General features: G+C 40.6%; 1 protein-coding gene across 6 annotated transcripts in view; it reads right to left on the bottom strand.

Annotated features, from left to right (window-relative positions):
* JADE1 (jade family PHD finger 1) overlaps positions 1-17,539 on the bottom strand; it is a 47,639-nt gene that overhangs the window by 27,664 nt on the left and 2,436 nt on the right. For 5 of the 6 annotated variants that reach the window (XM_085318029.1, XM_085318038.1, XM_085318047.1 and 2 more), the window contains exon 2: positions 8,700-8,777. In XM_085318029.1, the coding sequence (XP_085174155.1) occupies positions 8,700-8,751 (52 nt within the window). In that variant the 5' untranslated portion in view covers positions 8,752-8,777. Of the gene's footprint in view, positions 1-8,699; positions 8,778-9,230; positions 9,401-17,539 lie in introns of those variants that run through there. The other variant, XM_085318018.1, reaches the window with a different exon arrangement.

Genomic DNA, 17,539 nt, shown 5'->3' on the forward strand with positions numbered 1-17,539 from the left:
CAGTGTGTTCATATGGAAGGGACAACTCAAACACGGACAGCCTTCTTCAGAGTATATGAGTATTTTTCCATGTCAAATAACTTCTTACAATGACAGATGGAAGAAAGAGTTCCTTGTATAGTTTTATAATAGTTGTTTCCTTACACATAGTGCTGGTGAATGGACAGTGAAAATGTTTTTAATAAGTTATTAAAGAGACTTGTATTTCTCTGGGCAATGTAACGTGGCTGTACATAATACTGTGAGAAAAAGGTGGAAGAATTTCTCATGGGACTGAGATTTTACTACCTAAAGATTTTACTACTAAAAGATCTGTAACTGTAGCTAACAGGTGACCTTTGGCAAGGGCTTCACTTCAGTATGGAAAACATTTACTCATTGAATAAACAAAGTCCAACTATAAAGCACATATTCACAGATTCAAATACCCACCACTTAAGACACAAAAGTGCAAGAAATTAAAGGAGCCAGCCAAACGATACTACAATACGCAGCCCATAATGATATTAAATTTAACTACTTCTATAATCTCAAAGAGGAGCTTCAGCTCTTTCACAAAACTCAACAGCAAAGTATCACTGCCTTCAACAGTGCCAAGACCAGGTCACTAAATTATCCCAAGTTTCTTTCACTAACAGGCAATCCACTCACTCTGAGTATACCAATAGAAGCGCAGAAGGAAAATGAAGGATGTGATGTATCTTTAAAGCATTATTTCCGTATTTTGGTATTAAATCCAGAGAAGGGACCTCACTGAAAAAAAGAGTTCACAGACAATTACAGTTATTTCAGTTAAAAATGATCCGGTTTTTATGTCTAAACACATGAAGTAAGAAGAATAGTTCATGGAGTATACTGAAGAAACAATATGCTGTGGTCAGAACAAACACAGGATCCAAAATAGTTCTTCTGTGTTATAAAAGCACATGAACCTAATAGACTATTTTAGAAATATTGCAGGTTTTTTTCAGTACAATTATTCCCTTATATTAACTATCTGAAATGACTATGTTCACCAATAGCCTTCAGAAAAACAGCCTTAATCCAATCCAGACAAGGATCAYCAGAATTAGAAAAACCACTAATGATCAAGACATAGAGTTTTGGTAAAATAATAACAACAACAAAAAAAAAAGACAACAGAAGTCTGAATTACCRGGATTTTGAAGATACGAAACATTCCTAAGATAATATTTTACCTCATGGGGGAAGTTAGTTCTGTGGAAGATTTCTGAGATGTTAGGATATACTCACAAAAAAACATGTGAATAACAGCAAATATGAAAAATACAGAGTTCCGGGRGAGGGGGAGGGAATCCAAAACAACAAGCCTATCATTATTAGAAATCAGATACAAAAGATATTAAGTGACAACCCTTCTACATGATCGTGCAAGGAAAGGATGAACATAGCTGGCATCATTGCTCCAGTTGGCATACACCAGGACCATCCTGATTCTTCCATTTAAAACCCTTCTGGATGTCCTAGGTGTTCATATATGCTTCTGATGATTTTTTTTTGAACAGCTCACACAGAATACATGAGAAATACCTCACTGAGAGCAAAAGGAGAAGAATCAGAGGTTTACTACAGGTCTTGGTTTTCCTTTCACATTTATCCACTTAAAAACAAAAAGCAAAAAAACCCCAAACAACTAACTGGGCATGATTCACAATAACTTTGCAATCTCTTGCCAAGAGAGACAAAGCTCTAACACACTACTGGTACTAAAAAGAAGACCGTTAAGTCCCAAGCAGGAAAACTTTCTGTTCCYCTAGACTGTTACATAAACCTTGTTATATAAACACTGGGTTTTTATAATGTCACCAAAAGGTGTATATAATATATACACCTCCTGATAATAAAAGAAAACAGTCAAGGAATGAGAATTCTTTTTCTGTATTTGTGGAAAAATGTGTCCCAAAAGGAAGAAACCTAATCTAAAACCTAACTGTATCAATTTGTTAAACGATCCGTCAAAAAACATGTTTTGATTCAAAAAAAGACCATCAAAACAGAAAATTCCTTGGGACCAATAAAGCAATTCAAGCCCTCATATAACAACAACCAACACAGTACACAGCAGGAGCAGAAAAGGCTCAGTTATTATGTATCATGCAGAAGGCTGTTGTAAAGCCACCTGCAAGGCATCCAGCTGTGTCCCTGGAGAACTACCTGCTGCTACAGCCTTCGAGCACTTCAACGCCTCAGATCAGTGGGCACTGGAAGGCTTTTCTCCCATTGTAAATACACTCCTGCGACACCGTTGCACCGGACAGCATGGCAGGAAAAAACATCTCTGACATGGATTATGCCTGGCTGCTGTTTCTGCCCAACACTGGCATTTCCAGATGCCCATACTCTTCCTCAGCCCACTCTGAGGCAAACTAGGTGCTGCTAACACCTGTCAGAAAGATCTGCAGCCTGAGGAGAAAACATAGATGCTTCGAGTCTCCCCGGCCTACATCTCTGCAGTCAGGCTCATGTCACTTAGACATAACTCCACGTGTCTAGACCTAAATTCCAGCAAAAAGGAAACAGAAGGGAAAGGGAAGGGAAAAAAAAAGTACTCTAAAGGCAGTTTTCCATTATGCTGGGTATAAAAAGAGCTGTCTGTGCACAGATCTTCAGGCCTTATCACAGAGAAAGCTGCAAGTATGCAAACACAATCTACAGCTTGGTTTCCAACTTCCCCTTCTCATGTCACTGTTGCTGGAAGGTTTGTGCAAAATTTGTCAATCTATCTCTTCTTTACCTTTATATAATAGTGTATTATAATGCAATAATCTCATTCCAGATCAAAACAGAAAAAGCAACTGCCTTTTATTTCGTCAACATCGACACTACTCAAAAATTAAAAGTGTCACTTGACAGCTACCCCATTCCCCCTGCTGAACAATGCATGGATCCCTCCGATYGCTGCAGCGCTTTACAACAACATTGCACAGTTCCTCTGTATCTGACACATGTCATGAGCCGTCCTTGCAGGCCCCTGCCGCAGCAGCTCAATACAAGTTCCCTGCTGTCCCTCCTCTGTCAGCAGCATAGATTTGAGTTTCACAGAATGCAAATGTGACCACACACAGCCATGCACCATTCCTCTATCAGTGAGGAATTTCTAGACCCATCTCACTTAGCATCACAAGACACAAGTGTCATTCCAGCTCCCTAGCCCAAGGCTTCCTATTAGAGCTTTGCTCTAGCATAACAGCGTACTAAGTTTTATTGCAAGCTTCAGCACAGATTATCAAAGTTTATCTGAGCATCTCCCAAGCCAGCATTCACAGGCAAACAACCCACAAGGCTGTCAGGTCTTAAACTTCAAGTGGAGTTAGCTACTCTCGATATCAGGAGTCTTGTAAAGAAAAATGCATCTGTCCGAAAAGGTGATGACTATATCATGTTTCTTCCTCAGATGCAATATCCTAGCAGCCCAAATATATCTTTTGAACTACTCTTTCAGCATGCTCAAAAGAATAACAGATGCTTCACCAAAAGCTCCCTCCCTGCCCCAGTGAGCCTAACCATCAGTAAGGTTCAAGTTCTGACCATTTGTCAATGTTTCAGATCCCATAATCCTCTTTCAGAAGTGCGGAAGTGACTGCTGAACTCGCTGCTCTGTCAAAACTCTAGTACTGTACATTATACTCTGCTGTACAAAAGCCATCCTTCATCTCCCAGTCACTTCAACTGAGGAAAAACAAACAAACAAAACCCACAATATGTTCTTCGCTTCCTTTTCATGAAGGGCTATCACAAGGTTACATGCACTGGTAAGTAATTGTCACACTTCAGGCCAGCAGTGGCTGCAAGTCCAGGGTAGATGATGTACATACCTAGGTTTATGTACTTGGCAACCTTTGTCAAAAAAAACTCTTGAGAAGCATCTCAAACACTGGGAATTCACTAGGATGAAAAGCACGTTATAAATCTAGAGACCTATCTCATTCAGTCAAAGCAATGCATATTGCCAAAAGATGTTTACCTTTAAAATAGCATTTGTTTAGCAACAGTAGAATAAGGGTCCATCTAAATTACAGAACTATACTCCATAATCTGTAAGCATTAAATATTTCATTTCTCAGAAGCAATAGTAAACCTTGTTAAGTCTAGAAGTATTTTTCATCTGCAAGTGTCTTCAGCTCTTCTTTCAGACACTCTGGAAGAAAGAGCATGATGAATCGACAAGCCCTTCAAGAATAAATGAAGAGGCACTGTGGGAGCAAGTAAGTGTGAAAAAAYGATGCTCTGAATTCCTTGCTCACTGAGAACAGGGCTCAAACTAGCACTGGCACCAAAGGCGGCCTGCATTTCACCCAAGCTCCCCACAGGACAACTGTCTGAGGCCATCTCAAATGCCATCTTTCTGAGTGTCCAAGCAATTCTGTGAAAAAGGAACACACCCAAACTGTAAATGGAAACTAGCACAAAACTTCATCTGACCAGGAAAAAGAGCAAAAAGTATATTCACCACGAACTACCTCTGCAGACTTGCAGACCAATGAAGCTACAAAGTCAGGTGAAACACTGAACAGAAAAAAAGGCTTCAGATCTAATACTTAATTGGAATAAGACCTGGAACCACGAAGAGGAGTTTTGCAATGGAGAAGCAAGTTGAAATACAAAGTAACAAAAATGGCTCCAAAAGTATCAAAGACCTGGCCAGCCATGCAGATAACAAGGACATAATTGAGTYTGAGGTAAACATTACTAATTTACTTAATACAGATTTTCAAGATGTCACATACATTATAAAGCTTTTTATAAAGGCCCTGGCTAATATTAATGTCTATTACAGTTGCTCTAATACACAACCTGGAAACTAACCAGCTGCCAGATGACAAAAAAAAAGGATTACTTCGAGGTGCCAGGATTATTGGCACCCAAGCCTCTCCCAGTACTCTCTGTATTTAGATAGAAGTTCAAAATTCAGAACTATGCCTGTAGCCATTTTTCATTCAATAATATTTTATGGATAAAATGTTCAAAAGTGATCTATAATTTCAGAAACTGAAACATCTGAGAAAATACTCAGATATCTAGGGACYGGCTGCAGTACTGCTGTGCACAACTCTACTGGCACTTCTCACTCACTGCTTCAAATAAGCTATTTTGGCATTATGACTGATGATTTAGAGATCTGACTCGGATTTAGAAGTCTGATCTTACAGAGATAGAGCCGAACAATCTGCAGCAGTTAGGCTGCAGGAGAGAAGGTAACGTTTCGGGGGGCAAGAAGTTTGCAATTAGCTTTCGGTAAGAATCAAGTCAGAGGACTTCGTCCTCTGATGGATCAGAAAAATGAGAGTTCTCACTTCAAGCGGCAAAGCTTTAACTTACTTTCAACAACATACATCCACCCTCAATAAAGTATCTTATACAAGTCAATACAATTATGTCCCGTAGGGCTGCAGCCATCTCAAGCCTCCTTATATTTGATGTATTTCACCCCTAAATTGAAACAATTCTCCCTGCTTTTATCTCGCAAAGGGGAGTACCTTCTTCTTCTTCTTCTTAGGGACTATGGATAAGCTGATGTCTTCAGTTTCAGTGTTTGGGGTTTGTCTTTGTATCACCTTGTGACTAACAAGGAAACTAATTTAGTAAGTCACCTAAGAAAAAACAATTTCATAAATATATTTTTGTAGATCTATTTCAGTATTAGTAGCATCATTATWATTACCTGATAAATGTTCAGGTTTAAGCTCAGTAAAATAAAAAAGCCTATTTCTTCATGTCAAAGTATTTTCCAGGCAGCACTAATGCACATAGTAGAGTCCACCCCAAAAATCCATCATGGTTCAGGTCACTTCAACACTATATCCAGTGACACTCATGATAAACCTAAGATGCCTGATCACACAGACATATCAAGACGTAGTAGGAAAACCTCAACTTCAGAACTGAAGGAACCCAGCAGTTGGCAAGCCCAATGCTTACCTTCGAGATGAGGGAGAGCGGCAGCGCGCTCTTAGCTGAAGGACTACAGAGTTCAGCATGACAGGAATGCAAGCAGCAGACTGGAGGGTCAGGAGGTAGGACTGACTGAAGGGAAGCAGATGTTTGGCAAGAGGATTTCAACTAAGTGTTGATTAAAATTTCAACTTTTCAATTAGAAGGCAGCTGTCTGCAGTGCTCAAAATAGTCTATTTAATTGTCTTCTGCCTCTGGGAATCTCTGAGAGGGAAAAATAGCTAGAAAAAACTTAAAAGCTTCAATAAGGAGGCCAGAAATTCACTGAGATCTTCACCTTTGGTGTTTTTTTTTGGCAATAGAATTTGGTTACCCTGTGTAACACTAGTATCAGCACAGTGAATCAGAGACATTATTGAGAGAACAATTACAGATCTCTATACAGAAATTAACAGAGTGAGAGTAACCAGTAACCACCAAAGACAAGATAAGACTAAAGGAAGATGAAATCTTTATGAGGGGAGAGCCTTGAAGTTCAAACACAGTTGTAAAGAGCTACTGGTATATTGGGGGGTGGGGGGGGGGGAAATCTAACATGAGAGGAGTGGAGGGAAAGGGCCTGACTGTCAGACACCGTTCTCATGGAAGAGTGAGTGACAAAAAAGCCTTGGAGATGCTGACACCACATGAAACATTATCACACCTTCTGATTATTAACCCTTGATCTTTTTGAACATTCTGCATATAATGAATATGCAGGGACCTGTATCTGAGTTTGCACAATAATTTCACAATAAAAGGTAAAAAGGGGAGTTAAGCCAAAGGGGGGGAAAAAATGTAGTGAAAGGAAAGTAATGTATATTACAAATAACACTCTTAGAATTTCACTGGAGTTTTGCTATTTAATTTATTCAACAAAGAGTTATTTGGATTTGTTAATCAAATTATTATAAACTTCATGGTTACTAATAAATAAATAATTATTCCCTTGCTTTCAATTACAGGGATCAAAAAAAAAAAAAGATTTTTTTTCTAGTTCATTTCCTTAGATCTTGATGTAAGAACAGAAAAAAAACACAGTTTCAGAAAATCAACACCTCTTCTACAGACAGTTATATGTCAAATTATATTACAAACAAATACTATAACTAGCAACAGATCAGTCAACTATATGTATTTTGAAAGCTTAATTCTAAAATTATCTGCTTCATACTTTATTACAAGTCTCTAACACAAGGCATATGAAGGGACCAAAAAAAAAAAAAAAAAAACATTAAAAAAAAAAAAAAAGTGAAGGACCGTTATCAAAATGAAACACTATTATATAAAGCTATGGAAGAGGGAGTGAGAAAATGGTAAAGTAAAATTCAAATGAAAGACATTGCATTTGCTGCTACTTGCATATTTTACAACTAGAAACACACCTTTACTTCTTCTGGGGAAGAAGTAAAGTATAGTACACTTCACCTTTGGGGAAATGCACCAATTTCAAATTTTATAACCCCACATAAATATTCTAACCCAGAAAGACAGGTTATGTTTGTGTTTTTTCTTCCAAAGCCTCGCAACTGCAGGTACTCCTTCAATCACAGGCAAAATCTTACACATCTTGAATGGCTTCTACTCAACCCTTACTTGGAAGAACTAATCAACTTGCTAGTTCTCACCTCTTCCAGTCCTTTCACCACACTTGTTATTTCAGCAACAGTTTCCTAAGGAAGGTTTGAGGCAGAGATTCAGCTGTACAAGCTACTTGAGCAACACAGATGCACTTTAGAGTCACAGGTGAAGCCCTTCAAAGAGCCACAACACAGCACAGGAGCTACATACTCAGAGTAAAGACTTCAAAAGCACCTGGAAAATGTCCCCAATCATTTTCTATTACATTCTAGACTGAAGTAGCAAAAAATAAGAAAAGAAAAAACAAACAAACAAAATTCTAACAGATTTGGCCCAGTATCATTTTAAATTGATGCAACAACTTTTATTCCAGGAGAGATGCATGCATATAGATCAGATTAGAAACAAAAAAATGTCTCTGACAACTGGCCAAGTTGTACTGTTGTCATGTACAATCAACTTGCTTGTTTGAGCAAATAAAACACCCTGGCACATTTCCCATGCTGCCATTTTTTATTATTATTACTTTTCACACGAAAGACTATCAATTCCCTGTAATCCAAACACAAGAGGTASATTTTATATAGCTCAGTGTTAGTTATGTCAGAACAGAATGAGAAAGTTCAAAGAGAAATTAAATTTCTATTCAAATTCCTTAATCACTGTAAATTGTTGAATGTTACTCCTCAACTAAGATAGTTGTCAAACAAAAGTAAAGAACAATTTTTAAGCACTGTCAATCTTTTCTTATGAAGTTTGAAACAATATACCTTTCCATTGCATAAGACAGTATGAAAACACTGAAGGAAATTTAAAATCCTAACACAACTTCCATTAAATACTGAGCTGTGGACAACATCAGCATATTCTCCACATGGACTCAGTCCTTGTAATGATAAATGATACTCTTTACAACAAAAAAGGAAAAAGAGACATTTTTCTTGTTTTATCACATTAACTAGCACTGTTCACTCAACAGTAAGCCTTGGAGGAGCCTGAATCTACCATTCACCTGCATTCAGAGCAAGTGAGTTCAAAACTGGCTCCTTAGGACACCAATTTCCACCAGTCCAACCACTGTGCAAAACGCCTGTCATGTAAAACGCTGCATTAAAACGTGTTTCAAACTCATAACCTAGYGCACTCTGCAACAAAGGAGCACTTACTGCCATTGTCGTCAGAATCCTCACTGCTGCTAGCAAGTCGACGCCGTTTCATGATCTCCACGGGAAACAGCAGGCGGCCTGCAAAGCAATGAGACAGCACTTAACCCAAGATAATAATACACAGTCATCAACTCATGCTTCTGATGGCATTCAAGGATTTACAGCACACAAAGGAAAACAAACAACTTTAAATAGCATTTGAAAAATGAACAGTAAATATCTCAATGATGCTTAATTAGGCAGTCATCGTATAAGCAGGTGTAAACAATATTGGTGGGTATCATGACACCACCACCACCACCCTCACCCCAAAACAATGGCACGTTGTGCTCTCCAAGGTCTTGAAAATGACTAAGTAACTACTGCAAATGCGCTTAACTTCCYCTGCCCACTCTGACACAAGATTTAGAATAAAAAAAACATTTTTAGTGCCTCTGTAAATATTTACTTTCGCTAATACGTTCTTGGAACAATTTTACTCCTGTGCGAAGTGCCAGATTATGAAATCAAAGATAGAAGTCTTCCACTTACTAAGGGTGGGGGAGAACAGTAGAAGCGAGGCAAGCTTTCCCAAATTAACTAAACATGCAGCATCCATGCTTTGGATGGCACCACCTCTGAAGCAAGAGTCATTTCTTCCTACAGGCACATTGCTGCTGCCCTGCCTAAAACAAGCTGTTCTGAAGGAATCAGACCAACAATTGACTACACAAAAGCTCCTCCAAGCTGCCAAAGTTGATGACTTCTAACAAAGTTGAGTTCAACTGGGCAAGAACCAGTGATGTAAAGGTGAAAAGTTCCATATCTTTTCATCAGCTATTCACAGGGTGTTGGTATACTCACATGAAGTCTTTGTGGAATGAAACCAAATTCAGAAAGTTTAAGGAAGTTGTAAGATGCTAGTGCGCATCTACATGTAAAAAGCCATTAAAAAGCAGAAGTTAAAGAGCAGAAAGAACATGACAAGACAAGAGCAGAAAGGCATGTCCACCGTAAGTTAAACTGACAAGGACTCCAGATCACACATCAAATCCCCTGAATCTTTGCTTACCATGTTATCCACTGTGATGACAACACAGGCTGGGTGTTCTGTTAGCAACAAAACCCTCTTATACGCCTGTGGGCTGCAGATTTGAAAAATCAGATGCCAAATTACTTTTGCTTCTGGGCTAGTGCAGAAAATCTAACCTCCTCATTTTCATGCGAATTGGGATTTCCTAGAAACCTTTCAGCAAACTCTTTTCATTGACCCGTTCAGTTCATGGTTAACCACTTCAATTTTGCTCATGAGAACATGACTCAGCTGTAGTAAACCTGATGCTAATGTTTTCAACCCTTAGAAGACTAWTTTCCAAGGCAAAGAGGAAAAGAAAAACCCAACCAAAGACTGCCACAATTCCCTATAAAAAAAGAACAATATCTGCTCTTAAGTGATTCATATGAAAAGGAATAAGCATGTTTTTGTTTGAAGGATTACATTGTATCATCACTAGCAGATCACAAGCAACTGAAACTAATACTCCTTTCATGCTTCCAGTGAACTTCATATAGTCATAAGAACCTCTGCATTTGAAGATTTCATCCTTTTTAATCTTTATATGCAAACTAGGGGGGGGCCTCTCAAAAAGACTGACTTTCCAGAGTAGGATTGACTATGGCTGCTTTTGAAACATCTAAGAGTTTTTAGCTGCAAATGTTTGCTCACTAAAGGTGAAAGAAACTGAATGGTTTACTTCACCACGACCTTTCATAAAGCAAAAGCTCAAATACAATTTCTGATACCAGAGAATAAAGAATCATCAACAACAATCTCCTTAGAGAGCTAAGAAAGTTGTTTTCAAAGGAACAGCTTTGAGGTAAGCCAGAATTCTGTGGGTATGATAAACAGAAACGCCACCAATAAATGAATATATACACCAAGCTCAACTCTTATCTGAATTCAGATTTGGTATAAATGTAGTCATTTCAGAGCCAAGTTTTGACAGTCACCTATAAAGACAGAAACACAACACTCGGATTCAAAACAGGGTTATGACAGAACTGGAAACCAGACCAGTTCCTACAAGGCCTAAACCAAGGGGAGAAACACCTATTCCTGAAGGTATCTTTTCTAGCTGTTCACTAACTGTTCCTGTAACTGAAGGAAATATTAACAATATAGACATAAAAGAGCATACTTACTTAAATGGAAATATCTCTCATCAACAAAGTAAARGGGATATGGAGGAAAATAAAGAAAAACAAAGTTATCTCAGAAACACAACTTGCACACTCCTGGTCATACTCCTCACTTCTTGATTCATTCCCACACAGTCTGAAAAGCATAATGCACGCAGAAGCAAAGTAAGACAACATACATACACTGTGATCCACTACACTCCACAAGCTCAAGATGAACAAGCAAACTGATTCAAAACTCTGCCCCTCCACGTCTTTCCGAAGAGTGTATTTTGAATTCATCTTCTCCTAGACATACTTCTGTAAATTCATGAAACAAGGAAAGCCCAGAAGCTTCTTTCCTACCGTACCTTACAAAAAAACAAAATAAACTTCTCGTTTGTTGTTGTTAAAAGGAGAAGATGGTATTCACATCTGCCAATTCAAGCACTCAAGTTTAGTTAGCTAGCCTCCACCAGTTCTCTAGGAAATAAGAGAAGCCAAAATGGAAACCAGTTCCCTGGAGTACAGAAGAACAGGTAAGGTAGTTAATACACTTTTTCACCCTAGTCAGGTTTCTGAAGTTGGCCACACTAAAAAGCCTGTGCCCTCAAGAGTAATGTTAAAGAAATACCCGATTTGATGCTTATGTGAAATTCTTCTGCAGATGCATGTGAAAGAACAGCTGAAGTCCAGAGATCTCATTTTCCCATCTCTGAACCAAATCTGAGTTTACAGAGAGCTAAACCACAGATGGAAAAGCAGCATTTGGCTGCTCAGACCAAGTCCCGAACCTTGTACAATTAGCCCCCTAAAAGTTTTATCATTAGGAGTGATAAAACAGCATGTTTCAACTTCTAAAATGATTTTAAAATGTTCCCACCAGATGTTCATGTCCATAGTTTTAAACACATTTTACGGATAACACTAGAACAGCTAGTGACAATTATAACCACAGTGACTGAAATGCAGCTGCTCTTAAGGGCATCAGTGCCTCTGATTTTTGTAGTATGCTGTCAAAGACTATCAGTTTCTGTTAACTACCTTAAGTTACACAGAACTGTATTAAAAATAAATGTAAGGTACTGATAGTGATGGTTAGGTGCAGCTTAAAAGGTGCAGWATTTTTGTTCTCTTTCCCTGTTCAACCATGTACTTACACATTCTGCCTGTTAATTCAAGCGGCTTTTTCATCTTCAAGAGAGAACAAACTATAATAACTCATTCCTGCTTGTGACATCCTTAACTAAAAATAAGGATGTATCTCTACTGAAAAAAGGCAAAATGAGAAAGCTATCAAACTTTTCTTCTCAATACAGTTGCTTATCTCATTCTCTTTCCTAATCTGGGGTTCAAGTGCCTGCAATATTTAATTTCTTTAAAATTCTCCATCTGAATGTTCAGTTTTGTTATTTTTCCCTTGCCTGTATTTTGACATACACTTAATATACTCAGTTGCCAACATGCTACATCTGATTCACCTCAGATCTCATTAAATGTATTCTGAAACAGAACAAAGTCTGTCAACTTTCCTAGCTCAGAAGCAAAGGCAGTTATCATCAAGACTGACTACACTACAATCAGTTTAACAGTACAAATTGGCTAAGATCATTATGCATGTAAGCAAAGTGAACTTACATGTAAGCACAGTTATATAAAAAGGGTGAAACGTTAAAGCTAACTTTTAATATTCATTCCGAGAAAAGGTGAGAGCTATGCAACTCAGCCTGCAACATTTACAGGGCAGGAAGAGACCCTGGTCACTGAGACCAACTCCCCACAACCACATGCAATCCTGTAACTGCTGTTTAGTCCACAAGGGTCCACAAAACATTCCCTGCACCCACACATGCCATGCTTCCCAACCCTCTTAACAAATTGACAATTTCTCTGAGGCAACGAGCCAGCATCCCCTAACATTTTCTATCACAAACAGCATCTACTACTGTTTCTCCCCAAACTGTTATGCCAGCTCCAAATGAGCATTTGCCCACATACTGTTCAACCGCAAAGTAAGCCCAACATTTGAAATGCTGGCCAACAAAGACTGCTGGCCAGCCGTGCCAAATGTGCCATCAGGTTTCAGTTACACATATGAATTCCTAATAACCAGCAGTTGCAGTGGTATAAGCAACGGTACCTCACAAAAAGTTGGTTAGTATCAACACTCAGGCAGCTGCTACTGTTCAAAGCAGCACAGAATACCCGAGAAGAAACCTCGGGTGAGAACTTTCGCTCCCCTTCCACTTCTGCCTCCCACTGTGACACAACCCGGGAGCATTCTGGCATCACGTGCAGCGGCACACACCCAGGCCGCGGGGCAAAGCTTGGCTCTGCCCGAGAGCCCAGGTTCGACCCCGTGAGAATCTTCCTAACTTTTGTACCAAGCTTCAGCTCCGTTTTCTGGAAAGGTGATTTGATTTTTTTCCATGTCAAAAGCATCTGTTAGAAAATCAGGCAGACCAACCAACACACAGCATGCTGATAACTAGTTGTCTCTAGTGAGGACTGCAACACTTATTGGGGGAAAGGGGGAAAGTGGACTCAGGCAAATGCCAACCTTTAATCAAACACAGTTTTATAGAAACAGCCATGACTCTGCTGGTGGCACCAACTCATTTTCAAGCATGAACAAAGCACCTAGGAGTACTCCATACAGTCAAATCACAGCAATAAATCATGTAGATGTGACAGAGACCATGACTTTTTAGCCATCAAGTACAGCAAATCAGCTAGCTACATCAGAGCCATGCTGGCAAKGCTGGCAGAGACTGTAAAGGGCGCACCGAGTGCTGCTGCTCTGCTGCGCTGCCCCAGCAGCTGAAGGCATTACGCTTTACAGACGCAGCATGTCACCAGTGGCTTTTCTGTCTTCTTTGTTGCCACATTAGCTCCAGAAGTTAAGCTCTGGTCTTTATTCACTGGTTAACTACACACTTTGAACAAACGTAACTATGGACTTGTATTTTACAACTGCTAAATATTATTCAGATCATTTAAAAAAAAAATTACAATGCCCAAAATGTTTCTTCTGCCTCCTGTAGTTTGGAGAGAGCAATAAGCCCTTTTAAAGATGCATTTGTAAAATGCTGTGCAAATAACTAGTTTACCAGAATCACTGTCAGATTTCAAAATAATATCTAGATTTTCCTATCATATCCTTACAGAAGTCAGCAACAAATATCTAACTCTACATAAAAAACTAGATACAGTTAGCAATATGGATGTTTCTGCCTACTCTCCAGTATTGCTGGTAGGCTCATTACAACAAGTTAGAATCAGCAATGTGACAGAGCACAGCAAATCCGCTTTGGGTAGTCGCAYGAGCATAGCTTGGAGATCAGCTGTTGTCACTGCCTTGGTCCTAAGGCCATGCTGTGAGCTTGTCTTGCGCAGGTGTGTAAAGGGGCGGGGGGGAAGCGAGCCTCCCTGACAAGTGTCGGTGGATACACTCAACTTGTGCTCTTGCTTTGCCTTGGGAAATTGGGAATAGGTGTGCTGAAGGCAATGGAAGTACTCTGTGTGTGCGCGCGCGCGCGCGCGSRGASWCWYRYSCYYWKRGGSRSARAMRYKTTTTTTTTTTGTTTGTTTGTTTCAGGAGACTCTGAGGACTTTTTCTCCACATTTAAAGTCTACGGCAAATCCGCTTACCAATATGTATTATCAAGCTTCTCATTTTCAAGCTCTGCAAGAGAAAAAAATCAAAGAACCAACAAGTAAAAAAAATTACATCAGCCATCAATGTCAAAATCTTTCTTCTTACTTTTCTTTTTCCTCACGCACTGAAGTCCTAGGAGTTGCCCAGATTATGAACGAATAAAATCTGAACCCTTTTTCCTAGCTTCCTCAGAGCAGAACTCCAACCATTACCCCATAAAAAAATGKCATGGGCCTGTGCACACATATATACTCATGTGCAATATAAAGCACATTATAAAACATTTTTATGCTACCACTACACAGTGAAGAACATAGTATACTTCTTTCCACTGAATTTGACCTCAAGCAGATAGATGGTTGAAAAGAAAGATGCAAAGTGTGTCAAAGTCTTTGTTATGGTAATAGCTAAACAGGATCAGTTTCTTTTTTCTTTTTTTTTTTTTAAGTCTTGTATTAGAAAAATGTACATCCTCAGGTCAAAGATTTTATATACTAGCATATTTGTAAGGACTGTGTARAAGGACTGGGTAAAAAGGGTTTATAATTCAAATTCTGACAGACAATTAACTGTAACAGTGTTAATGGGTGTCACTGTAACAAACTGCACTGAACAGCTGCAGAGACAGAATGAGAAGAAAGCAGAATTATGACAGATGTACCCCCTGAAGACAAACTGAAAAACTGGCTTTTCCTGAAAGTAACTCACTAACTGCAATGAAACTGAGATCTAATTATCTCCAGTACACAAGAGATCACTTCAAAACACTCTCTGCACAAATGGAAGTATAACATAATCTTAACCAAATGGATAGTAGATGGAAGACACTTGGCTTCTACTACTACACTCTTGCTAGCTTGTTTATGACCCCACTTTACTCTTCACCAACTGACACCTGAGATGGCAAGAAAACACTGTGATTTTTTCTTTGGTGTCCAGAGGGAAAAAACAGAATTACCTCAAAAATAAATTATACTGTTAACACTCACCTAGAAGCTTCTGCTTTCCTCTTTATCACCTATTAAAGTTTTGACTGCCAGTCATCAAAATAGAAGAGTTTGTATTTTAATCTTAAATGAAATACAACACCATGCACAGGCCACAGCACAAAAAGCCACAGACTTTAAACGTGGAGAAAAAGTCCTCAGAGTCTCCTGAAACAAACAAAMAAAAAAGTTTCTGCCCCTAAGGGCATGAGTCTCCGCACACACAGAGTACTTCCATTGCCTTCAGCACACCTATTCCCAATTTCCCAAGGCAAAGCAAGAGCACAAGTTGAGTGTATCCACYGACACTTGTCAGGGAGGCTCGCTTCCCACTCACCCCTTTACACACCTGCRCAAGACAAGCTCACAGCACGGCCTTACAACCAAAGCAGTGACAACAACTGATCTCCAAGCCATGCTCGTGCGACTACCCAAAGCGCTGAGCAATGATAAACTGTGCTCTGCAAAATAATTTAACCACCCCTGCTCCCGTTAGAGTTGATGTCTACAGAAAGCTGTCAGCGTGGTCAACTCCAGCAGAAAACAGGAGCACAAAGAAGCAGCAMTAACCACATGGAGAAAACATTTGAGCAAACGCTCAAAGTTTTTTATTATGTTTTGTGAACTGGGAATGAAACCAGAGAAGCTGGAAGGGAAACCTGCAGCTGTGAAGAGAAAGGCTTTTTTTATTATTATTATTTTATTTTAAACATATGTATTAAATATAGCTCAAAAGCAGGGAGTGAGTGGTATCTGCAGCCAGAGGGAAAAGCTTGCCACTAAAACGTACAACCCTTGCTGTTTCAACAATATCCCACTGAGTGTGAGAAACCTCTAGAAATAGGATCATAACAAGCATATTTTGGCATAACTTTTATGAAGGTTTTTTGCAAGTGTGGGTAGCTACTGATTTATTTAAAAKACAGCGTCTGCTTAAAAAGGAAATTATTCCAAATCACAGTTAAACCTTTCTCTGGGAAAAAAAAAAGAGAGAGAGAGAGAGAAAAGAAAAACACACAAATGGGACTGGCATAAAAGCATCCTCCTGCACTAAAATTAAAACGTCAACTAAAATGTGTTGTTAAATGGTATCATAATTTCTAATACTGTCTAACAGCTATCCAAAGGGAAGAGATCTATTTTTTACCACTTGTGTGCAGCGACGCAAATGCTCGCCTATCAAACATGACAAGTTCTTACTGGACGACTGGCAGGTCTCAAGACCCCACAGACTTCACCTATGGGCGAGCAGATAAACTTTATTAGAATAAAATTGTCATCTGGAGGAAAAGAAAAAGAATTAGGGAGGAGAAGCAGGCCAGAGGCGTGCACTCCTGCCTGGAGTCACCTCACAGGTGCGCAGCACCTACCCCCAGTKACCGCCACCCTGTCAACGGCTGCCAGCCCCGGGCTGCCTTTCGGGCGGGCCGGCGCCCTCGCTGGCGGCGACGTCTCAAAAGCGGCGCCCCTCACCCCGCTCGGCCGCCAGCCGGTGCCGCCCGGCCCAGCTCACGCCGCGCCCGCTCCGCTCGCGGCCTGCGAAGGCGGCGGAGCCGGGGCGACCTCGCGCGCGCCCCTCCCCCCGCGCCCACGGCGCGAACCCGCGCCGGCCGTTAGCGCCGGCCGTTAGCGCCCGCGCCCAGGGCTCCTCGCGCCGCCGCCGGCTCCGAAGGCGCCGAGACACGGCCAGCGGCAGGGAGAGCAGACGGAGCCGCCTCCCTGCCCCGGTGTCACCGAGCTACACCTCCCCCGCGGGGGTGGCACCTTCCCGGGCAGCGGCACCGCCGCCGGTCTCCATTTGAAACAGTCCGGCTCGCCCCCTCCTCCTCCTCCTGCTGCTGCTGCTACTGCTTCTCCCGGCTCCCTCCCCCGCTCCTCCCCGCCGCCGGCCGCACCAATCCGCTCGGCCCCGGCTGCGAATCAAACTTGGTGCCCCCGGCTCCGCTCCCTCTCGCCCAAATCCCTGTCACTGCCCAACACTGCCGAACCACCCTCCCCACCCCCCCCAACCCATCTCCATGCTGCGATGGCGGGGGGGG

Source organism: Rhea americana, unplaced genomic scaffold (assembly GCF_003343005.1).
Source record: "Rhea americana isolate MKP2758 unplaced genomic scaffold, rheAme1 scaffold_116, whole genome shotgun sequence".
NCBI classification, from domain to species: Eukaryota; Metazoa; Chordata; class Aves; order Rheiformes; family Rheidae; genus Rhea; species Rhea americana.